General features: G+C 41.2%; 1 protein-coding gene across 1 annotated transcript; it reads left to right on the forward strand.

Moving 5' to 3' along the window:
* The first annotated feature begins 1,792 nt into the window (after window positions 1-1,792).
* On the forward strand, window positions 1,793-25,283 carry LOC133440849 (protein O-linked-mannose beta-1,4-N-acetylglucosaminyltransferase 2-like). The gene is made up of 2 exons (XM_061718177.1): window positions 1,793-2,015; window positions 23,380-25,283. The coding sequence occupies exon 2, from the start codon at window positions 23,469-23,471 to the stop codon at window positions 25,281-25,283; it is 1,815 nt and encodes a 604-aa protein (XP_061574161.1). The 5' UTR covers window positions 1,793-2,015; window positions 23,380-23,468.

Consider the following 25,283-nt stretch of genomic DNA (forward strand, 5'->3'; position numbering starts at 1 on the left):
TTAGGAAGTCCTTTGTTCCTGCAGCAACCAGACTTTTTAATTTGGACTGCTGATGTCATGTATTGCTGCTATATTAACCCTTGTACTGCAAATTGCACTTTAAACTGCAGCCACTCTTTTAGACTGTCATAACTTGCTGCCATATTCTCTTGTACAGTGCACTTTTAATTGCAGCTATATTCTTAGCTGTTTCATTTTTTGTTGTATTCATCCACTGCTGTCCCTAGGTGGAGACATGTTAATGTGTATTGTTGATTGTAAACTAAACTTAAAACATTTCTGTTTAGTAAAGCCTATAGTTAGTGTTTAGTAAACCTCTAGCTGGTGTTGGTAAATCTCTAGGTAGTGTAAACTCTAGTGTGTTAGAGTCGCTCCTGTAGTTTCTTGTGCTGGCCCCCCCTTCTCTTCCCTTTTTTCTCTTTTGTCCATGTTGCAGCATCCTTTGCCGGACACCAGAACCTGCAGCGTGGGAGTGAGGGGGGCAGGGTAACGGCCCGGGCAGGCGGGGGAGAGGTTTGTCCGTCAAGACTCCTCTCCCTGGCCCTGCCCCTTCTCAACCTTTCCCCGACCCTGCACCCCAACCTGGGACTTGATGATTGGGCCGGAGCTTCGGGAGCTGCGTGCTGGCCTGCGGTCCCCACCCCCGGTCATCCCGTTGCTGCTTCCACCTGCCTGCTGTGCTGTTGCCGTCCCTGACCCACCAGTCTGGCCCTCGGCAGGAGGGTCCCCCCTTATGAGCCTGGTCCTGCTCAAGGTTTCTTCCCTCCTAAAGGGGAGTTTTTCTTGCCACTGTTTGGATTAAGGTTTTTCTCCCACTATGGGAGTTTTTACCTGCCATTGTTTATGTAATAATTGCTCGGGGGTTTATGTTCTGGGTCTCTGGAAAGCGTCTAGAGACAACTTTTGTTGTATTAGACGCTATATAAATAAAATTGAATTGAATTGAATTGAATTGTTTTATGTTGTATTGTTGTGGCCAAGGTGGCAATGAAGTTTCCCCTTTGGGGATTATTAAAGTTGAATCCTATCCCATCCTATCCTATCCTATCCTATCCTATCCTATCCTATCCTATCCTATGCAGACCCTTCACACCCAGGACACAGTCTGGTTGAACTCCTCCCCTCTGGACGGATCTACAGAGAACTGTACGCTAAAACCTCTGCTCTGAAGAATTATCAACACTCATAGAGTCTCAGAGAAATCAATCACTATGCATAAATAATAATAATAATAATAATAATAATAATAATAATAACCACAATCATATGCTGTAACAATGCAGCTTTCAATAATCATGTCTACCTCATACTGCTGCAGCTTTCACTTTTTTTAAATTGTATAGCCTAAATGTTAATAAGAGCTGTCATCTGTCTATTGCCTATTTACTGTACAGTGAGTAAAATTAAAATAACTGAGTCAAATTCCATATCTTGTTTGACCTGACTTGGCCAAATGAACATGATTCTGATTTGTGAAATGTGCAGCATGGTTTTGTTTTGTGGCAGTGCTGCAACACTGGAAGTAATCAATCAATCAATCAATATTTCTATCTTTGCCACAGAACGCGTGTAACTCAGACCTCGTGTATCATCGCGAGATGTCGGCGCGAGAGCGTGGTGGAGGGGGGGCGGAGCCTGAGCGGGACGGAGTCGGTACAGCCTGATTTATGGTTCCGCGTTAAATCGACGGCGTAGGGACACGGCGACGCGTAACCTACGTCGTTGGCTCTGCGTCGGTGTAACGCGGAAGCATAAATCAGCCTTAAGCAGGCAGCCGTAGTCTCGGTGCGTGTCCTCCCGTCTCTGTCCGTCTCCTCCGGGCTCTCCTGCCGGTCTGTACGGTAGTAGGAACATGCTTCGGTGGTGACTCTGCATGGGAATGTAAGGACCGAGTCCCCCGGTCCTCCTCCGCAGCTCGCCGCTCCTCGCCCCGGTCACCATGCCTCTGGGAGCCGCTGCAGATGCCTCGCTGATCTAACACAGCTGTCCTCTCGGACTAAAGCTAAACACTTCCCGTAAGACAAACCAAGCTTTTATCTGTTGTTTGTGTCCTCGCTGTGCCGGTGAAAGTCCTCCCAGTCCCGCTGTCACCGGCTCTGGGAAGCTCGCACCGTGGACCGCTATGGTGTTCATCCAGGCTGATTTATGGTTCCGCGTTACACCGTTACGGCGTAGGGTACGCGGCGACGCGTACCGTAGGGTGCACCGTATGGTACGATTTAACGCGGAACCATAAACCAGGCTTTAGAGGTGGATCTTCACATCACCATCACATGCAACTCTTTAAAAAGTACTGATTCTTACCTGGAAATACAACTGAAACTTAATGTTTTTTTTTGTTTTTTTTTTTAACAAAACTTCATTCAATTCAATTCATATTTATTTTGAGCAATACAACATAACATAAGTGACCTGCGTGCAACAGAAAATCAAACAAATACCTTTGTCAGGTGAAGGTTCAAAATACAAATTAATTTGTTAACGCTCGAAAGGGAGTGGGAAGAAGAAAAATACCACCCCTGTTTCTCATTAACAGCTTGACAGCTCAACATTTAAACCAAAACAATGAACAAAAGACCTATATCAAATTATAATAAAAATTATTCTACAGTTCACCTCACCTAAATTTACACATTACATTCTCATTGAGAATATATATATATATATATATATATATATATATATATATATATATATATATATATATAAATTTAAATGCAATATGAAAAAGGAAAAAAAATGGGGATTCTTGTATAGGGATGGGAATTGATTCTTTTATTGATTCCGATTCAATTTTCGATTCTGTTTAACGATTAGATTCTCTATACATTCTCATTTGGAAACAAGGAGAACAAAAGAATACAAGTGAGGTGTTAAGACGCCCCCAGCCTTGGGCTCCTCCATGGTGCCAGGGGGTCCCCACAACATTATTTAATATAAAATATGTATTTAATATAAAATAATAATAATCAAATAAATATTCTTCTGTAGAAATTAACTAAATACAACAAATTATTCTGTGGCAATTACACAAGAATGTCCAGTAACATGTTCAACACCACAAACTTAGGAATTGATAAGGGAATCGTTTGCAAAAAAGGCAAACGATTCCAAAGGAATTGAAACACTGGGAACCGGTTCTCAACAAGAACCGGTTCTCGATTCCCATCCCTATTCTTGTAAGGAATACAAAAAACAAGGCGCTCTAAGAATTAAAAGGTGCATATGAATAACAAATTAAATTTAGCATTTAAATTCACATAATGGAGCATAGAAAAGGAGAGGAATTATTAAATTAGAATAACAAATAACGAGCAATGTCTAGACTTATTTTACTTGCATTTTATTTTTTTTACTCTTTTGAGATGTGTGAAAAAAATCTTAAAATTGTTAATAAAACCCCGGAAGGAAGGAGGGTTTACAATTTCTCCATTTGGCACAATGAATATGGTACTTACCCAGTAACAAAATTATATTAATAATATCAGAAACAGAAAATTCCAAATCATCAATGGAGAAAATAATATGGCTTAATTCAAAAGGTTGAACATTATTAATTTTAAGAGAAATCCAATTGTGTATGTCTGTCCAGAAACAATGAGACAAAGGACATTGTGAAACTTGACGTTTGCTTTGCAGTACTGTAACAGACTGTCTCATGTGTTCATTGGCAAGGAAAGAATAATATTTGAGAGGAGGAAGATTTATTATTTTTTTTTCTTCATTATGCACTTCAAGAAAAAAGTCGAAATGTCGAGAAAAAAGTCAAAATGTCGAGATTAATGTTGAAATACAATTTCAAGAAAAAAGTAAAAATGTTGTTAATAAAGTTGAAATGTTGAGGAAACAAGTCGAAATGTCGAGAATAATGTTCAAGTACAATTTCGAGAAAAAAAGTCAAAATTTCATAAAGTTGAAATGTTGAGAAAAAAGACAAAATTTCGACTTCATTCAGGAAATTTCGACTTTATTCTTGAAAATGTATTTCAACATTAATCTCGACATTTCGACTTTTTTCTCGAAGTGCACGATTAAAATAAAAAATCTTCCCCTCTCAAATATTTTTTCTCCTGCCTGGCCCTTCCGTAGATTTCACATTTCTAAAGAACCAGTAATTTATTTTTGGATATACTGTAGTCGAAAACTGACCTCTAGTCAATGAGCGTCTATAGCAAATAAGATTTCCCTACATATTTATGTTTCTATCTGAAGAATACAATAATTAAAAATGCTTCACTGGATTAAATATGAAAAAAAAGGCAGACAACGGTGTTTGATATAGTGTAAAGTGTTGTAACTGAACAGCCTGAGCAAATGAAAACTGATCGGTTTACAATTGCTGACTAGTTCTTCCGATCTAAGATAATGGTGGCAAATGTTCTGAAATCTAAATCAGATGTTGAAGTCATTGTTTCAGTGTTTTATTTGAGCGTTCTCTCCTGCATGGCCTGATAATTGAAAAATAGGATTATCTTATAATGAGCCCCCTTGGAATCTGTGAGTTATATTTATGCAGTTCTGCACTGTGATTTAGCTGCACATGTTTCTGAAACAAGTGGAGACAATCGGTAGTCTGGTCCCTTAAAGACCTAAAGTTCTCCACATTATACTTTCTCTTTAATCTGTATTTCTGATCTTGTCTTTGGAAATAAATTAAAACTACTGCGTTTACCAGTTTTCCCATAACTGTTATGCGATCTTGGATGCTAAAGGGACTTCGATCGCCCTCTGTAAATGTTCTTCCCTCTTCAAGGGGGAAGTAATTGATATTCATGTGTTTGGTGCTGGACTGAATTGATTTACATGGCTATTCATATCTGATACAGGCGTAGACAGTAAGTGCGCTTCAGATTATGCCTGTATCTCATAACATTTTCCTCCAGGGTGCACTGAAACATCTCTGCAGAGAGATACATGCTGTCAGAAGATTATGTAGGTGATCTTGACACAGATGGGTTGTGATGGAGCTGATGCACGTGCCGCAAATCTTTGGTCCTCTCTTAGAGAGAAATGCAAGGCAGAAATGGTACACAGTCACTTCAGCAGTACACCAAGGAGTAAAGGCTGCCATACTTTACTGTTTTGATTCCTATAGCAACAAAACTGGGATTGAAAAAGATTGTCTAATTACTCCACGGTTTCTTTACATCTGTAGTTGAGGTCAACAGCATCCCACCCCCTCTCTGAGTGTTAGTAGTATTACCGGGCCTGAGCTGCCTGATGGTTTGCTCGAGTATTTTTAGAGCCAATCAAAATTTAAACCGTCTTGCAGCTAATTGAAAGTCTGGTTTTTATTTATTTTTATATGGATTATATATGGAATTTTGTACAACATTATTAAGAATATATATACCATGAATGGAATAAATGAAATGAAATGGAAAAAATGATGTGGTTGACATCGTGGAATGAGGCTCTAGTTCTCACTGGAGGGTTTTACCACCAAGTGTGACTCAGTAGGGACAAGAATCATCACTTCCAAATCTGAAACCATGGTTCTCAGTAGGGCTGGGGATCCATTCCAATGTCAAGAATTGATTCAATTCCGATTCTTAAGATTCAGAATCGATTACTAGCCTTGATTCGATTCCGATATTGATTTGGGTTAGTGTTATAAAAAATGTTTTTTCAGCTGTTGCAACATATTAATACTAGTATTATATTGAGATTAAACAGCAAGTATTGGCAGCTAATGATGCTGTAAGGACCAATCACCTCCCAGAATAGGGATGCTCCGATAGCATTTTTTTCACAACGAGTACGAGTATTTTAATTTGTGTACTTGCCGATACCGAGTACCAATACGATACTTCTACCACAAAAATAACTAGGCTAAAAATGCAATGAAAAATGCAATGAATTGGAAGACGGGTTTTATTTGCAACAGATAAAGTCACTAAAAATAAATAAAATGAGTAGAATAACTATTTTAAACAAAACTCAGCCGGCTGGGCTTTCCTCCGCGGCCCGGTCAGCCCCCCGGCCAGGTGCCACGCCGACAGCCCGCTGAGTCCCAACACGGCCCGTGGATGGTCTCTTTCCATTATCTGTCTCTTTTGCAGAACCTGAGCTAATGTTGCTGTTGTGTTCTTGCAGTAGCATTAGTAAACTCTGTATCCTCAGCTTTATGATGCGTTTTGAGATGTTTTATCAAGTTGCTGGTATTAAACGACGTATTCTCCTTCCCTCCTCTTAACACCTTAGCAGCAGTAGTTTCAGTCTGTCTTGCTTCTGTCGTCGTCTCTTATTCTGAAATATGTCCACACTGCTGACGTCCCGCTGCATTAATTGTTGCTATCTTGCCTGAAACGGAGCTGCCAGTCTCACTCATGTATCACTCTCTTCTCATCACCACTGACTGCAGCTCAACATCTCCCCATAGAGTCACTAATCAGTAACTACAACAACAATGAAGTATCGGTGCGTCGTATTGGAGAATTTTTACGAGTATATGAGAGCAGTATCGCTACCAGTATCGGTATCGGGGCATCCCTATCCCAGAATGCTGCTATAACTGCTTACAGAAACATTGTGTGGGTCAGAATTATCAAACACATCCAGGGCAGCAAACAGAGGCCGTATGAAATCGGTTTCATTTTTTCTCATTTATGACAATTTGGTTTTTAGCATTTTATGCAAATGTAACCCCAAGACGGTATATAAAGCAAAGAAATATAGACTATTTATGCAATTATAACTGAAAACTTTAATGTTTTCATACCTTTTAAACATATTTAAAGGCAAAAACATTGCAGTAGTTATGCTCGTGTCCAACAAAACATTCCTTTTTTGGACATAAACAAAAAAATACCAAAAGTTGTAATGATGAGAAAAAAAATCGATCTTCAGACGTATGAATGGATTTTTAGGAATTAATATGAGAATCGATTTAGAATCGGAAAATCAATCTTTTCAACACAGGCCTAGTTCTCAGTCAAAATGATGTCTCAAGTGCAGGAGTTTCAGCACCTCATGGTCACATTCACAACTCCAAGATACTTAAGTGAGACATTTACAGGTGGAATTGGTGCAGCGTCAGCAGTAATCTGGACTTGGCATTAGTCCGTTGTGGTGAGGAGAGAATTGAGTCAAAAGGCAAGATGAGTGTGTGTGGCCTGGGAGAGCGAAGTTGGGTCCTCTCTGCTAAGGCTTCAGCCCAAATGCAGATAAGTAGATGTTTATTGATGGATGTTTAAAAGAGGGGTGGACTGAATGCTAATATGCTGACTAGAATTAGGCCTTTTTCGGCTTTAGTAAAGTGGCTGTCGACTGTCAGAGGAAACACACAGAAATCTGTTCTTCCTGTTGTTTGCATTCAAGTCCATGCATCACTTGAATAGCGGCTAAGGATGTAAAAGTGTTGAATGAGAATTCAGCGCAGAGTCTGAGAAAAGATGTTTGTTGTTGCCAAATAGCTGTGCCTAACATTTGGAGAAAGCACAAATAAAAAGGAAAGATTCTAAGAGCGAGGTAGAGATTGACCAGAGATGACGTCGCGACTGAACAAACCATTATGCCATGGAAAAAAAAGATGTGAATGAAAAACAGGTGTTTTTGACCAAACTGTTAGAAATCTGCCTGAAGAATTTAACAAAACAAATGCAAACCATCAATAACACTTTGTTATTGACTGTAAATTATTGGGTGAAAGTCATATTCGGTGATGAATCACAGATCTGCATTTGACAAGGAGATGATGCCAAAATGTTTGCTGTGCAGTTTCAGCTGAACATGAAGATGACTGCTTGAAGAAAAACCACCACATTTCCACACTCATTGATTGATTGTGCAAGATTGCACGTCTGGTAAATTAGTGGGAGAGATGGCAGTCATTAACTTTACAGTAAATGCACAGGTGTACTTTGAAGTTGTGGACACTTCTCATTCCATCAGTCCAAAGTAGGTTTGATTTATAATGCAGTATTTTTTCAGGAACTGGATTTTGCCACAGAACGGAGTTGAAACGTCTTCAGGAGAAACATGCCAACTCGGATACATTGGCAGCAAACGGGTGGATGTGAAGCCAAGTGTTTGCTGAGAGCTTGATAAAATGAGGATGAAATTAATTAGAATTTTTCTTGATGATAAACATCTTATCAAAGAGCAAAAAGCATTAAAACCTTCCTTCAGGAACCTCCTATAAACTCAGTCACATGGTTATCGTCTGGTGGCAAAATCCAACAAAAGTGGTCATTCGGTTCGTTAAGGGCTCTATATCTATACCTGCCTGTTCTTATTCAGGATGATGGGAATTTGTTGGTGCCCGTTCCCAGCTTTTCCCAGGCAAAACACAGGGATTAGGGATGGGAATTGATAAGTTTTTTTTGATTCCGATTCCATTTTCGATTCTGCTTAACGATTCGATTCTTTATCGATTCTCTTATCGATTCTAAAACTATTTTAGTATCAACTTTGTTTTAATAAAACAAAGTTGATACTAAAATTGTTTCTTTGTTTCAATTTCTTTGTTTCTCTGATCTTTTTTGTTCAAAGATATAAAACTTTTATATCTTTGAACAAAAAAATATAAGTGAGGTCTTAAGACACCCCCAGCCATGGGCTCCTCCATGGTTCCAGGGGGTCCCCACAAAATGATTTGTAATATACAGTAAAATATGTATTTAATATAAAATAATAATAATAAAATAAATATTCTTCTGTAGAAATTAACTAAAAACAACAAATTATTTTGTAGCAATTAGGCTACCCAAGAATGTCCAGTAACATGTTCAACACCACAAATTTAGTCACTGCTTGTGACATTCATCTATTCTGGCCTGATACTCTTCCCTGCCTTGATGAAAGGAGAAGCTAGTGGTAGATGCTCTTTAACTTCTCCATAGATGAGCTGACGAGCTGCAGCTGTGTCAGGAGCTCCGCTGTCCGCCGGGGTGCGCAGCTCTTCTAAAGCATGGTTTATGGTTCCGCGTCAAATCGACGCAGAGCCCTCGGCATGGGGTACTCGGCGACGCGCGCTGTACGGTGCGTGTCGCCGCGTACCCCACGCTCTAAGCTCTGCGTCAGTGTAACGCGGAACCATAAATCCGCCTTACCACACACCGGCTGACTCCGCGCTCCCAGCGCATCAGCCGGCCGAGTCCTAACAGTTTCCCCCCTTTGGTAAAATGTCCACATTGCAAGAATTGTCGCCCTGTTGTCATCCTTTTTGGTAAAATGTAACCAAACTTTCGAGCGTTTAGGCCGCTTTGTCCCCATGTTTTCCTGCTGGGAGCGAATGCGCACGTTGCGCAACGTGCTTGGTGACGTCATTCACGCCCACTGGAATCGATAAGGGAATCGTTTGCGAAAAAGGCAAACGATTCCAAAGAATTGAAACACTGGGAACTGGTTCTCAACAAGACCCGGTTCTCGATTCCCATCCCTAACAGGGATACACCCTGGACAGATCTAGAGATGCAACGATCGATCGGCAACCGATCGGTATCGGTATCAAAAATAAAAGTTGAAAGCAGCCGATCTGATGACGTTTACAACAACAAACCGCCGCCCACGTGTGTGTTCCCACATCTCAGACCCAGGTCTGCTAAGGAGGCATGACCGGCCTTGCCGGTATGGGAGTTTTACAATGTCTGAAAAGGACAACACACTTGCAGTTTGCAAAGTGTGAGCAAAGGAAATACCCTGAGGAGGAATGTTATAACAGAATCTCAACACAACAAAGCTGATAGGACATTTGAAAGTTTCTCACACGTATATTGAGTTTTCAAAGTTGAGTGCCGCTAAGGCAGAGAAAGAACAGGATGTGCAGCAATGCTGCTAACTCACCTGTAACAGAGACCTATAAACGACAGCAGCAACATCAAGAAAAATAAAGCTGCAAGCAGCGATGAACGGGCCCTCGCACTCATGGCCACCGTCCCACATAAGCATATCAGAAATGACACCACCCACGACTTCCTATGTTAAACCATTCAAAAGTTATAGTCAGAAAATAGGGACAACCAATCAGAAGAAGGGGCGGGACTAATTCAGGCCAATGAAGTTCAAGGACTCAATACCGAGTCCGATGACACCACCCACGACGGCGCGGCGCGGCGGAACGTAGCGCCGTGCGGCGGAACGTAGCGCCGTGCGGCTTTCCCAACGTTGTGTGCGCTACTGTACATACTCACCGGTATTACGGTATATGAAAAATTAATATCATAAGAAAAATAAACCCCGGTATTCGGTATGAACCGGTATACCGCCCAGCACTAGTTTATTGGTTACATTGTGACAGTGTTGTTGTTTTTCTAATGACGTGCAAGTCAGCCGTAAAATTAAAATGACAGGTGACATAACTGAGCAATATGTTAAGCTGCCTCGCCACTGAGTCTGTAACTGCATTGGGACACGTCTGTTACACCCGCAAATGTAATAACAGCCCATAAACGTAATAAACCACAAACTTAATACAAATCTACAGTTTTGAATGTAATAATCCCGCAAATGTAATACATTTCCCACAAACGTAATAAAATTTGCTTACTGCAAACGTAATACTGAATTTCCTGCAAATGTAATAACTATTGCATTTGCAGGAAATTATTACATACGTGGGAAGGTAAAAATCTTCTCACAAATGTAATACGAGACAAAATAATGCAATATTATTAATAATAATAATAATAATAATGCAATAATGCTTGCTATGTCCATACTTTTCTACCGTCTACAAATGCCAAAATGTTCATATCCTTCATTACATTTATGAAGTGATTAGTCTCCTCCTGGTCTTGTGTTTCTCCGTGTTTAGAAGAACTTCCTGGACTCAAAAGACCAGGATTCCTTGTGAACAGAGCATGCCCAGAAAACAAATTAATGTTCCGTTTGATGGGGATATTCCGTTTGGTGTTTACATGACCAAATATTCGTGTTTTAAAAGGAGTAACCCAGGGGTCATATTAAGGTTTTTAAAAATCCTGAAAATGAGCAAATTCAGGTTATTCAAAGGGGTTATTGGTGTTTACACAGTGCAGTGCAAATTCGTGTTATTGCCAATATTCAGGTTTTAAAAGGGTTATTGACTGCATGTAAACACAGGCAGTGATGTCCTTGTTCTGCTTTGGATGCTCAGTTAATGTAACTTAGCTGTAAATGAGCCTTTTTCTCACTTGCTGATAATTGTTTTTGGCCTGGCATTTTAGCTTGCGGCACATCTTTGAGATGGCAGGACAAGGACTACTGTCATTGGCTGTGTCCGTTCCCTTTAGGAGAGGCTCCCCGAAGGGGAAGCTGAGGATTACGGAAATAGCAACCTTCATGGAAGCAACTGGATATGTGTGTGACATACTGGAATAATAATCAAACTCTTTGGACGAGGACACTACATCATTTTATGCAGCGCAAATGCAAAGCAAGTTTCTCATATAAAGCAACTTGATTTTGGACAGATTTACATAATCTTGCTCTTTTCAAATATCTGTGCAGATAGATGTGGGTCTGTACATGCTGGCAAAGTTATGAGTAGTATAAATAGACCATATACTTTCAGTTTGCTTCACGTACTTAAGATTTCCTCTCATGCCAGTCTGTTCTACATAAGATGAAATAGTATGAAAATCTTCCCAAAATCATACATTCAAAATTCAAATTCATTCAACTTAAAAGAGTAGACACTTGCAGATATTAGAAGTGCAAATGTAAGTTTCTACATTATTGTCCTGTAGTGCTGAATTACTGTACTGCAGTGTTTTAGGACATGTCCTTCTCCCATTGTTTCTTTTTTGTCCGTCTGTCACCACAAATGCACACTCTGCAGATTGTCCATGCCATCTCTGTATCCTCTGAGGAGACAGAACAATGTAGTGTACAGGCCGGGTATATGGCCGTCAGCACTGCAGAACAACCCAGCTGTCTGTTAGCAAGTGATAAAAGCAAGAAAGTTGCTTCCTACTTCAATTATTACTTATTATAGTCATAATAATATTACGTTACATTATAGTCGTGTAAGAAAGACAGTCTGAGTGATGCACCGATCACCAAAATCAGTATCTGCCGGTCCCGATATTGCCGATCACAGCGTGAAACCATAAATTCTTCAATATTGTTGTCTCATGTACACGACACTGACATTGTATTATTAGGTATCAAAATGAGGAGATGAGAAAGTATCATGAATTGTCTTATTTCAGGCTGAGGCAATATGCAATATTTCACCCTCTAGAGATTCTTAGAGACGACTTGGATTCAGCTTACAAAGAGTAAATGTAGTTTAGTAACTTCAGCTTTGCTGTGGTAATAATTATGTACAACATGTGCACCAACACAGACAACAGTAGACAAATCTCCACTTGTGGACAAATAAACTAACTCTCTTAGCGTTGATAAAAGTTGTTAACTATAAACCTTAGTTTTCCTGTGGAAAAAGGAATTAAACCTTGAAATAAAAATGAATTGTGAATTATTGAGCTTTGTGAAAGCTTTAGTGGTAGCATCCACCGCTTTCCTGCTCGGAGGCAGAACCACAGAGGCCGGCCAATTATCTGAGATAACAAATTAAAAGAGTAAAAGAGTCGTCGGCTCGGTTGGATCGCGGCTGTAACGAGTCCGACCAAACATAACGTTCCTCAGTAAACAAACAAACACGCACACAGACGGGCGTCGGATCAAAACACGGGTTTATTAAACCACAAACAAACAATCACAGACCGGGGTCGGATCATTCAAACGGGTTTTATTCCCCATTTCTCCAGCTAAACGCAGTTGTTGGCCAGCTCTCTGCGGTGCGATTAATTTTGTTGAGGAAAAAATATTAACTATTTGATTTGTATTTGAAATATTGCTCACGCCTCGGAGCCTCTTCAAAGCAGTCAAAAAAAAAAGAAAAGAAAAGTAAGAGTAATACAAAACATGTACTGTATGTTGTACTATTATACTAATTTATTGAAACACATGGCGAGTCAAACATTTACCAAAGCAGCTGCCAAACACTCCTAAACAAGCTAGCCTAAGACGTGGGTTGTGCAGAACTGCGGCAGTAAATCCTTCTAAAGAGTGCAGCTCCAGCGAGGAGCTCCATTCTTTAGTAGGGATTTCATATGGATCCAGACCGTTAATAATCATTATTTTCTCCATATACCGCTCCCCGGCTTCCTTGTTTAAGGTATCCCGGTAAATTCCAGTTCCTTTCCAGCAGTTTAACATCTTTTTTTTTTGCGTTTCGTCTGTTCACTTGGTGAAACAGAAAAGCGTCCCGTCTTCTCTCAAAACAAATGCAGCGACGGGACAGGAGTTTTCCGGCAGTACGCGCTGGTGCTCATGGGAATTGTAGTGTTCTTTCTGGTAAAGCACTACCGCTTTTGTCCAAAAGGTGCCGCCAAACTCAGAAAAGCTGAAAGTTACGTTGTGCTGCTTTAAAATAAAAAATGAATTATTAAGCTTTGCGGAAGCTTTGCGAAAGCTTTAGCGATAGCATCCGCCGCATGTGGGGAAACTTTTCACACTACAACTCTAAATGTCAATCGTGAAGCGACTGACACGACTGTCGTCCTGCATGAGGGTTTGGACTGTATATATTCTGTTATAGCTCTGGTGGACATTCGTCAGTGAAATATTAACAACTCGGCGGTGCGTACAGCGGATCTTCTACAACAGAAAGCGCCTGATGAGCAAGACTTATGACGTATGAAGTTGAGTATTACCCTTACTCACAGGGAACTTTATTAAACACTCTCAGTACAACGTAGTCTCATCGCAGGTACATCAACTGCGCATGAGCGGTGCTTCACCTGAAGCCGTTGGTGTGAAAACAACATAAACAATCCCATTGTTACGTTGATAATTGATTCTAAATCTTAAGAATCGGAATCAAATCGATTCTTGACATTTGAATCGATCCCCAGCCCTAATGTTTCCATGCACTGCTCTAGCATTTTTATATCGTTTTTTGTGGAGCAAATGATGGTGTGATGTACTATATCATATGTATATGAGCAGATTCATTTTAGAATATTCTGATTTATAAAACCTTTTGAAATGAAAGTGCAGCTGGTGTACTTTCCTTTTTGCTTTTATTGAAGTAGTTTACTATCTAGTGAGGTGACTAATCATTCTTACTTTCAGATAGAGGAGTAGTCTGACTGGCACAAGTCAAACACAGTCTAGGGACGTTTTCTGGCAGTCATTATCAGGCAGTCTCTTTGTTCCCCCAGTGGGCTGGACGGCACCACACTGCGTTTATGTAACAGTAAAGTGTGTGTACGCCCGTCTGTCCCAACATTTGTTTGAGAGAGATGCAGTGTGAGCGCCGGGGTATGAGGCTTGTCAGGTATGAGTTCTCCCAGGTGTCACGCTGAGCCCCACACAGCTCGACAGGTCACATGTGGTCCAGGAATAAAGATTGCAGAAAAAGAAAAACTGGGACTTCATCACGACCAGAAGTATTTAGAAATGAGATGTCCAAAGATAAATAAAAACGGGTAGGCAGAGAAGGAAATGAAGAGTTTAAGTGATACTGACACATATATATAGATATAGACACAAGTGAAATCTATTAATAAATGACTGAAAGGTAGAACAAATGGAGGTAGATAGGCAGAAAAAAGGAGAGGGTTAGTACCAAAGAAAGCATGGGGGTGTTTAAGCGTTGAGTGATGAGCACCTGGGACTGGATAAGCTGCTCTCCCATAGGCCTGGCGGCTTCCACTTTCCGGGAGTCTCATTTAAAATGCATCAGACGCTCTGGGATGCCAAACCGCTCCACATCAGAGCAGCGTTTATCATATCCACTACAAAAAGAGATGCTAAACTTCTGACACTGGGTGCTTCAGGTCTCCCTGTCAGCATGCTTAAAGGGACCCTTTTTCTTCCCGCTTTTCTTGCTTTCTTTCTTTCCTGTGATTTTATTATCATAACATTATCTTCAATGTGACCGGATGCTCCAAAAATGCAGGTTAAACCTAGTGTATTGCGGTGTTTCTATGTACAAAATGTGAGAAGGCTTCCTCCTGGAAAAGTCTTTTTTTTTTCTAACATCAGCTTTCGGTGACACCTTGTATTAAAATGGTATCTCGATCACACCAATCCTCTAGTCTATTCCTTAAATTACAGATTTTGAAACTTATGGACTCAGTGAAAATTAGAACAGCAATAATAATGTTCAAAGCAAGATTTTAAACAACCTTGTGTACGTCCTGCTCTTAAAAGCATGTGGTGCTCAGTCTGTGGGGGAACTTTGTGGAATGGTCTTGATGAAGAAATCAAACGAAGCACTAACTCTATACAGTTTAAAAACACAAATTTAAAAATAAGGACCTCTAAAGAATAGAGCTGGGTATCGATTCAAATGTCAAGATTCGATTCCGATTGTTAAGATTCAGAATCGATTATCACCATTTAATTCGATCCGATTCGATTCGATATCGATTTGGGTTAGTGTTGCCTGGATTATATGACTGTAAAATAACTATTGAAATAATAATTTCAGGGGGCACGGTGGCGCAGCTGGTAGTGCAGCGGTCTCACAGCAAGAAGGTCCTGGGTTCGATTCCCGCCGGGGGACGCTGTGGGTGCTGAAGTGCGTGTTAGTTCCCCCATGACTTCAGTGCCCACACCATGGGTGGGGTTGGCGAAAGGATCTTTCTGTGTGGAGTTTGTATGTTCTCCCCGTGTTCCCCTGGGTAGCTAATGGGAGCTACCCTCACAAAAACATGCACACAGTCCTGGGCTACACATGCCCCCTCTGGCCAACCGGGGCGCCAGATGGGGTGGGGAGGATCCGGCCGGAATAACGTGATCCTTCCACGCGCTACGTTCGGCCGGAGAAGCCCCACCCTGTCTGGTGAAAAGATGCGGCCTGCTCACTCCTCAGGTTAAGGAGGAGACCTGAGCTCAGTGCAGGGCCCTCCCGGGGTTGGTAGAGGATGGCAATGCCCAGGACTGTCAGTAGGTAGGAGCACGGGGTGGTAAAAAAATGGGAAAAAAAACCGGGATAAAAATATTTAAAAAAAAAAAAAAGAAATAATAATTTCACAATAATTATTGTGAAATAAATAAGAAATAAATAACTCAAATAGGCATTTCAATATCCATTTAAAGTGCAAAAAAAGAAAGAAATTGCAACAGCTCAAGCAGTAAACAAATTATTTTAGCTTGTCTGATTTATTCTGTCACCAGACACAGCTGTACATGAAGCACCGGCATTTTTCAGGTATTTCATCACAAACCGTGTCCATAACAGAGAAACCAAACAAGCTCTAGTAAATATAAATATGAACTTCATTGAACTAATATAACATTTATAAATTTAAGCTGAAATGTCCAGCATTTTCTCTAAAGAAAAGTTAATTTAGTTCAGGAGTTTTCAAAACTACTGGGATTAAAGTTCACCAGGCAAAAATGTAATGAAAAAAAAAAAAAAAAATTAATAAAAAAAAAAAAAATCAATCTTTAGACATACAAATCGATTTTTAAGAATGAATATGAGAATCGATTTAGAATCAGAAAATCGATTTTTTTCAACACAGGCCTACTAAAGAACTCAATTTACCTTCTGTATCTATTTCTTATTATTATTCTGTTCTTTATGTGATACATCATATACGATACAAATGTAACTCCCTGCATTCATGGCTGATCATGGATTATCAAAGAAGTGACTGGAAATTACATTTTTGAGTTTAGGATATTGTAGGAGGCTAGTTAATTATGCCTTGATCTTTGTTTATTAATTGTTTGTGTTGTATTTATTTATTTTTTGTTGTTATTTCGTTTTTTCTTTCTTTTCTTTTCTTTTAATTTTTATATTTTCTAAGGCATATGATGTTGTGAGGAAGGGACAGGACTAAATCAGTGTTCTGCTTCCTCCTGTTCCCTCTCCAACACATTATTTTGCTGTTGTTCTTTATTTCTGGATGAGACTCTTAAATTGCTTTGCTTTTTTGATATTTTGATGCTTTTAATTTGATGGTGATTTGTTGTTGTTCGAGATAAAGCCAACAATAAACAAAGTGAAAAATACGGTGGCCGAGACCCGCCATTGCTGAAAATAAAAGGAACGCTGCAAACAGAAAGAAACGCTGCTGCAAATTAAAGAAACGCTGCGAATAAAAAGAAACGCTGCTTCAAATAAAATAAACGCTTAGCAAATAAAATAAACGCTGCAAATAAAAACAAAGGCTGCAAATATAAAGAAACCCCGCTGCAAATAAAATAAACGCCGCTGCAAATAAAAAAAAAATTACGCAAATAAAAAAGCCACAACGGAAGTGAATTACCGGGGACTATTTTTGCTGATGCACCAGTGTTTTTTATGTGAGAGGAGAAGAAGAAGACGAAGAGGACGTAAGTGAAAAGGAAGAAATAAGAAGAGCGAGGAATAAGAAGAACAACGAACGAGAAAATAAGTGAAGGTTAGTCTTCAACGTCGCTACGTGTAATTTTTAATGTGCAACACCGGTGCATCAGCAAAAATAGTCCCTGGTAATTCACTTCCGTTGTGGCTTTTTTATTTGCGTTGTTTTTTTTATTTTATTTGCAGCGGCGTTTGTTTCTTTTTGCAGCGTTACTTTTATTTTCAGCAATGGCGGGTCTCGGCCACCGTAGAAAAACAACAAGCGGCAGCCACAAACGCCAACAACGGCACGCAGGCACAACATTGCCAACTTGTCTCTATGGTCATGGCTGACCAGGACTTGGTGGATGTTCTTGTTTTTCTGGCCTGGTGTGTGTTGTGTTGGCATCTGCTGAAAACATTGTGGGTACAGTTGCACTTATAGTTACAGTTTGACTCTTTTAATCTGCTCTGTCTCACACTGACGGAGCAAGAAAAACAGAAATCAGTTCACTTCAGTGCATCCTGCGTAAGAAAAAGCGTGGTCCATCTCCGCTATTATCACGTCAAGATAACATTGATTGTTGACATATATGAAGACAAAAGTAGTCCAAGGGAAGCATCGTTAGTTTTTCTGTTCCTTAGATGGATCTGTTTACAGGAAATGTTGATAAAATGTTTCTATGTCTTAGACGAACATGTCTGAGCAGCAGCAGGAATTAGTGCATGATCATCACCATTATATCCCTCCATTGATAAGCCTCCAGGAATACGGCCAAGATCCTGTTGTGATTTTTCTGTTTTTGCGTTTCTGAAATAATTCCAGGTTTACAGTGTAAAGCTGGGTGCAAGGCAGCTCTAGAGCCATCAGAGATTAAGATAATTTTAAAATGAGCATAATATAAACGCACGGGTGTAGGGCTGCCACTAACCATTATTTCCTTGTCGATTAATCCAACGATTAGTCTTTTAGACTAGTTTTATGATTATTTTTTTATACTTTTTGATACATATTTCTCTTTTTTTTTTACTTAATTTACTAATATAAAATGAATTTCATAAATAAATCAAAGCTGTGTTAGGGCATCATTTGGTTTATTCAGAACAATCTCCATGAATCTACTGTAAAATATCTTCTTCAAACCCCAAAAAGTGCAAACACTGTTTAAGACATCACTTTGTATAAAAGTCCATAATTCTAATGCAAATTCTGCCCCATGTTGCTTGTTTAATCTCAAATGATCTTTTACCAGGTGATGGCACAAAAGGGGTTGATATTGGACAACTGTTATACTGAAATGAAATAAACATGACATTAATAGAAATCAATATTGTTTAGTTTAAGCGTTCAAAAAAAGGCCTGAACATTTTGAAGCGGGTAAGCCGTTAGCATCATCGTTTTATTCTTTACACCAGAAAAAGATCAAGCTATGACATGCAAACTTGAAAATATATTAACAAGATTACAGATTTACAAAATTACAAGATGAACAGCAGCAGTGTGCAAAGGATAAATCAGATAACCAAGATAAACCGGATGAATGGCAACAAATACCAGATAGTCAGGATAAATACAATACCACATTATATATGCATTTCCCTGGAAGATTGAGAAGATTTGAGTTTAGATGCAGGTCAAACGGAGGTACCGGATCCTGAACAGTGCCTGAATATTTAATGCTTCCCCTTGGACGTAACTTGACCAGATCCAGAACATGGGTCATGCTAAATGAGTGTGTTTTGTTCATCTTGTGGTGTCTTGCAGTGGATTTGACATTTTGAAACTTAAGGTCCTTGACTGAACCAAATTCTAGGCATTCATCCTAGGTAGTGTTGCACCGAAATGAAAATTTGTGGCCGAAACCGAAAATAATAATAAACACTTGGCCGAATACCAAACAATACCGAACATGGTTCTTCACAGTTTTTCATTTATTTTGCCAATTTTTTCACCAATGCATAAATCAAATACATTTGATTTATGCATGCTTTTAAAAGAAAAAAATCTTTTACAAAATTACAAGGTAGAAAACATTTGTTGAACATAAAAAACTGAACATTTTTTAATTTCCCAGCATTTCTTAAATATTCCAGCAGACATTATACCAGCAAAGAACAATAACTTAAAATAAATAAATTAGCAAAATACATTATTTGGCCATCTTTGAGCTTACGTTAGGCTTAACTGACATTGTAACATAGGCCTTAAAACAATAAAAATGCATTAAAGCGCTCAGGGTTTTTTATCATTTCAAATGATAAATCAAACTTGTAGTGCTGCAAGACTTTGCAGATGTGCCCCCTCTAGATATTTGAGCAGAACATTCATTGCAAACAGCCATTCTTGTATTATTCTTTGCCACTCTAAAATACTTCCACACTGCTGACATGTTTGCACCACTTCACTCCACGCTCTTCGCTGTTTGATTTCATCATCTAAACGCACCTGTAATAGATTGTTTTATGATGTTTTGGTTCCACCTGCTGGTGAATGTTAGGTCAAATTCTTATGTGGTTAGTTTTTGGTTGGCCAACGATTTATGTTTGTGGTGCGCAACAGTTACGGAGCGGCCAGTCTATTTCCTTATTTTACAACGCCGTTATTAATTGTTCGGTTTTTTTCCCACTTATTCCACCGAACACCGAAAGTGTTTTTTTGCCATTTTAGGCCGAACAATTTCGGTTACCGAACAATCGGTGCATCACTAATCCTAGGCATTCATCTGCACCTGTGGGCGTAGTGGCAGGAATCAAGCAGGACTATTGGGTCTCTGCCATTCTTGTCCATTAGCATCCTTTTCATGCTTCATTTGACTGGGCTTTGCCTGCAGGGTCTGCATAAAGACAAGACGACAGTATAGTGTCCATGTCGGCATGATTTGCATCTGCTGTATGTTTCCTTGGCATTTTGGGATGGGAAATGTCAATAAAAGAGAGATTGGAGTTATCACAGTGCAGTAACAGTAATGGGAATGGTTGCTGTGGGGTTATTTAATCATATTGTGTGGCCTCAGTAGTGGAGGAAGTAGTACAGCTCTAATAATAGTTGCAATTGTTAACTAATAGTGGTAACAGCAATGCTAGCCTTACTATTCCTGCTATTACTGCTCAACCACAATTTCCTTAACTAATAATCTTGCCATTGCCATTATTGACTAATAACGGTTAACAATTTACTCAACTAGAAGACTGAAACATTACAACATTACGATTTGCTGGGATCTTGGTGTGCAGCGACTCATATCTCCACTTTGACCTCTATTTCTCTTAAATACACATAGACAAATTTTTTGGACCCCTCCATTAAAGAAAGAAAAACCACAATGGTCTGAAATAACTGCCAAAGTTTAGTTTAGTTTATTGGTCCTTACAATTTCCACAACACAAATAATCCAAAGTACAAGTGTATATCGTCAGTGTAATACAAAGAAAAAAAATAAATATATATATGCCATATATGATTTAGATACCTTTGCCTTTAAATGATCAACATGTGGCTTCCAGCACAATTTATGGTCAATAACAACACCCAAAAATTAATGATCATAAACTCTTTCTTTTCAAAATAATTTATCATAATTATTATGTGATTATTAGTTTTCAGATATCCAAATAATATACATTTTGTTTTATTTAAATTTGATGATAATTTATTGGTATCAAACCATCGCTTTAGGGTTTTCAGTTCCTGTTGAACTGTATTATCAAAGGAAATCTTAAATAATAATTAACTGGACACTAATGCAAATCAGACCGTCCTCTTGGATCTGGGTTCAACACAATCACTGGGAAAACAAACAAAACAACCAATGACAACGGCTTGGATAAAAAGGCAGTCACTGGAGATGAGATTTGTCTCATCTGTCCAGAGGAATCCTCCCAGAAGCTTTATCACTCGTCAATATGCATTTTGAGAATTTCTAATCTGGCTTTTGTATGATTTGCTTCTGACATTGGAGTCTTCCTCAGTCATCCAGGCTGGTTCCATCAGTGATTATTGATCTGACACTGATGACCCCGACCTTGGAGTTCCCCTTGACTCTCTCTGGAACTTGTTCTGTTCTCGCTGATATCCATTCCTATTATCAGTCTCTTCAGTTCTCCTCTCGTGCCCACATCCAGGGGGGTTGGCTACAGTCCTGTGGACTAGGGATGCCCCGATGCCGATACTGCTCTAATAAACTCGTATTGTATCGGTACTCGGTATCAGCAAATACACAAATTAAAATACTCGTACTCGGTGTGAAAAAAATGGTATGAGTGCATCCCTACTGTGGACTCCGCAAGTCACGACAGAAATGTCCAACCGTAGTCACAGGAAATGTCACGCTGCTTGGAGACGTTCTCCCAGTCTTGACCTTTCACATGCTTATCGATTGTATATTTTTTCTGATAGCCTCAGACAACTCTCTCCTTTGCTTGCTCTGTTCCATGGACAGTGTGGTGAACACCGTGATACCACACAGCACACAACTTTCCACGCTTTAGATACATTATTTTCAATCTTTTGTAGGGGTAGAAAATAATTTGACAAGGCCAGTTTCATTGTCCATTCATTAATTTTGTTAATGATTCTGTTGGACCACAATGCAAAAGCAATTTCAGATTTTCATCAGTCAACTTTCAGTAAATGATTATTTTTTTGTCAGCTTCAAGTTATTTCCCTGACCATTGAATTTTCTTTCTTTCTTTAATGGAAGGGTACCAAAGAATTAGTCCCCGTGTGGAGATCAAAGAGCTTAAGCACATCTGGTAAGGAAGAAAAGTAACGTTTAAGATGTGTTTCATTCATTTAAAAATGACAAATATCAGTGATGTAATGTAATTAAAGGTGTCTCTCTTCGGATGGCCACGTGACCATTCTGTTCACGTGTTCTTTTCTTCAGTTTGATCTAAAAATGCCCTTGTTGCTCGTGACATATTTTATGCGCATGAATGTCAAAAATAGCCCGGGGACTGACTACTCAGCTCCTGCAGAACAGAGACGGAGGAGCAGCAGCATGAGAGCGCAAAACAGCAATATAATGATGCATTGGAGATTATGAAGCTGTTGTTTTTGTAAAAGCACAGTCATAGAAATATTGTGCGATATGAGTGCTTTTGTTGGCTTGGTTTGGCTGAATTATTTTACTACGCAGGTGAGTTTCTGAAAGGTAAAGGCGACTCTGAAGCTCATTTTGTCGGTCGTTGTTTCTCTCCCCACAGCTCAGATTTGAGTTCCCAAGTTAGTGCCTAAATATGCATTGATGTGTAACATTAAGAAGTGTATGCCGAGGATACATTTGTTGTAAGCTAAAGCTTTAAATGCGTATACAGCGTGCTGGTTGTGTGGTGTCTGCAGGCTGAGCCGGCCTTTGGCCTTTGGTCGGTCTGAGCCTCAATGACTCACTTGTTCTCCTGTATGGAGATGAGGAGAGTTAAGAGCAGAACTCTGGTTCTGTCCTCGCTGCCCTCTCACAGGGTAATTAGTCTCTACATTGGGGGTGGATGTCAGGGGACGTAAGGTAAGGGGACTGGTTCATTTGTTTTTCAAAGGTAAACAGCCGGTTTGAGAAAAGCAAGGAGCTCCCCGAACAGTCTGGATCAGTGGTGTTGGTTCGGCCTGACGACTAGAGCCTGAATTATGGTTCTGCGTCAAACTGACGCCATGCCACGCCATTTATTCTGTTATTGATATTAACTGTTGCACTGTAGGTGTTTTGCAAATGATTTCCCGTGGTGCAGGTGTGTTTTTCCCAGAGTAGAACATAGTTATGGGTCGTTGTTGTTACTCTTTTTTCTTCTGGGCAAAAAGATTCTTATAAACCAACATGTCACCATGGATTATATCTGAGACTGTAATGAACGATTCATCAAAGGTCCCGTTCTTGAGCTGCTGCTGAAGCTCATTGGCCGTTCTCAGCATTGTTGCTAAGCAACCAACGTTATTGACACAGGAAGTGAAGAAGCGGGGAGACTATTTAGCCAATCAGAATGCAGAACACGATGCACAATGAAAATCTGTGAAGCAGCGAGACGTGAAAGGTGAACCGCGTTATAGCCAGGGATTACTGTACATCATCCAGATTCCTGTTACTCCTTCCTAATCTCTCCATCTCCCCCTCCAGGTCTCTGTCCGGCGGCAGATGTCTTGGCCTCCCTCCCTGCGGTCTGAGGCCCGGTAGAGTTGGGAGGCGGGTGCCGAGTGGCGGCGGCCATGCGGGCGGCGGTGTCCGGCTGCAGGATGAGTGTGGGTGCCTTGCTCAACGGGCTGCTGGTCTCCGTGGTGGCAGCTCTGCTCTGGAAGTACTCCAAGCTGTTGGAGCACGCCTCGCAGCTGGAGGAGGAGCTGCACATGACGCAGCAGTCCCAGGAGCTGTCGCAGGCTCGCATCGACTACCACGTGGCCCTGCAGGCCCTGCAGGAGCACGGCACCCGCATGGTCTGCACGGGCAAGATGCACACTGACCGCATCTGCCGCTTCGACTACCTCTGCTACAGCTCGGAGGCAGAGGAGTTCGTGTTCTTCCACTCCAACTCCTCCGTCATGCTGCCCAACCTGGGCTCCCGGCGCTTCCAGCCCGCCCTGCTGGACCTGTCTTCAGTGGAGGACCACAACACCCAATACTTCAACTTCCTAGAGCTCCCGGCTGCAGCGCTGAAATTTATGCCCAAACCTGTGTTCGTCCCAGACGTGACGCTAATCCTGAACAGGTTTAATCCCGATAACCTCATGCATATATTCCACGACGACTTGCTCCCAGCCTTCTACACCATGAAGCAGTATTCGGATTTGAATAATGAAGCTCGCCTGGTGTTCATGGAGGGCTGGGGCGAAGGCCCGCACTTTGACCTCTACCGACTCCTCAGCAGCAAGCAGCCTTTACTCAAAGAGCAGCTGAGGAACTTTGGGAAGCTCATGTGTTTCACTAAATCCTACGTGGGTTTGTCCAAAATGACCACCTGGTACCAGTACGGGTTCGTCCAACCACAAGGGCCCAAAGCCAACATTTTGGTCTCGGGGAACGAGATCAGGCAGTTTGCCACGGCTCTGATGGAGAAAATGAACATCACAACGTCGCAGGAGTCGGAGAAGGAGAAGGACGGAGGAAGTGCCGAGCAGGAGAAAGAAAGAGAGAAGAGCGATGAGTACATCGTTGTGTTTAGTCGCTCGACTACGAGGCTCATCCTGAACGAGGCGGAGCTGATCATGGCCATGGCCCAGGAGTTCCAGATGAGGGTGGTCACCGTGTCCCTGGACGACCAGTCTTTCCCCAGCATCGTCCAGGCGGTCAGCGGGGCGTCCATGCTGGTCAGCATGCACGGAGCCCAGCTCATCACCTCCCTGTTCCTGCCCAGAGGGGCCGTCGTCGTGGAGCTGTTCCCCTTCGCCGTCAACCCGGAGCAGTACGCCCCCTACAAAACCCTGGCCTCCCTCCCGGGCATGGACCTCCACTACGTCTCCTGGAGGAACACCGAGGAGGAGAACACGGTCACCCACCCGGACCGGCCCTGGGAGCAGGGAGGGATCGCTCACCTGGGGAAGGACGAGCAGGAGAGGATCCTGGCCAGCAAGGAAGTCGCCCGGCACCTGTGCTGCCGCAACCCGGAGTGGCTCTTCCGGATCTACCAGGACACCCTGGTGGACGTCCCGTCTTTCCTGGAGGTGCTCAGAGACGGCATGAAGTCCAAGCCCAGCACGAAGAAGAACAAGGCGGCCGGCGTGGTCCACCCCGGCCGGGTCAGGGAGGCCCAGTGCCACACGTCGGTGCAGAACACCAACGAGGCCAAGCTCACGGTGGCCTGGCACATCCCCTGGAATCTGAAGTACCTGAAAGTGAGGGAGGTGAAGTATGAGGTGTGGATCCAGGAGCAGGGGGAGAACACCTACATGCCGTACATCCTCCCCCAGCAGAACTACACCTTCTCTGAGAACATCAAGCCCTTCACCACCTACCTGGTGTGGGTCAGGTGCATCTTCAACAAGAGCGTGCTGGGACCCTTCGCAGACGTGCTCACGTGCAGGACCTAG

The sequence above is a fragment of the Cololabis saira genome, chromosome 3, assembly GCF_033807715.1.
Source record: "Cololabis saira isolate AMF1-May2022 chromosome 3, fColSai1.1, whole genome shotgun sequence".
Classification (NCBI taxonomy): Eukaryota; Metazoa; Chordata; class Actinopteri; order Beloniformes; family Belonidae; genus Cololabis; species Cololabis saira.

Excerpts from the sequence above, each read along its gene's own strand:
- LOC133440849 (XM_061718177.1), top strand. The coding sequence starts at position 23,469 with ATGCGGGCGGCGGTGTCCGGCTGCAGGATGAGTGTGGGTGCCTTGCTC.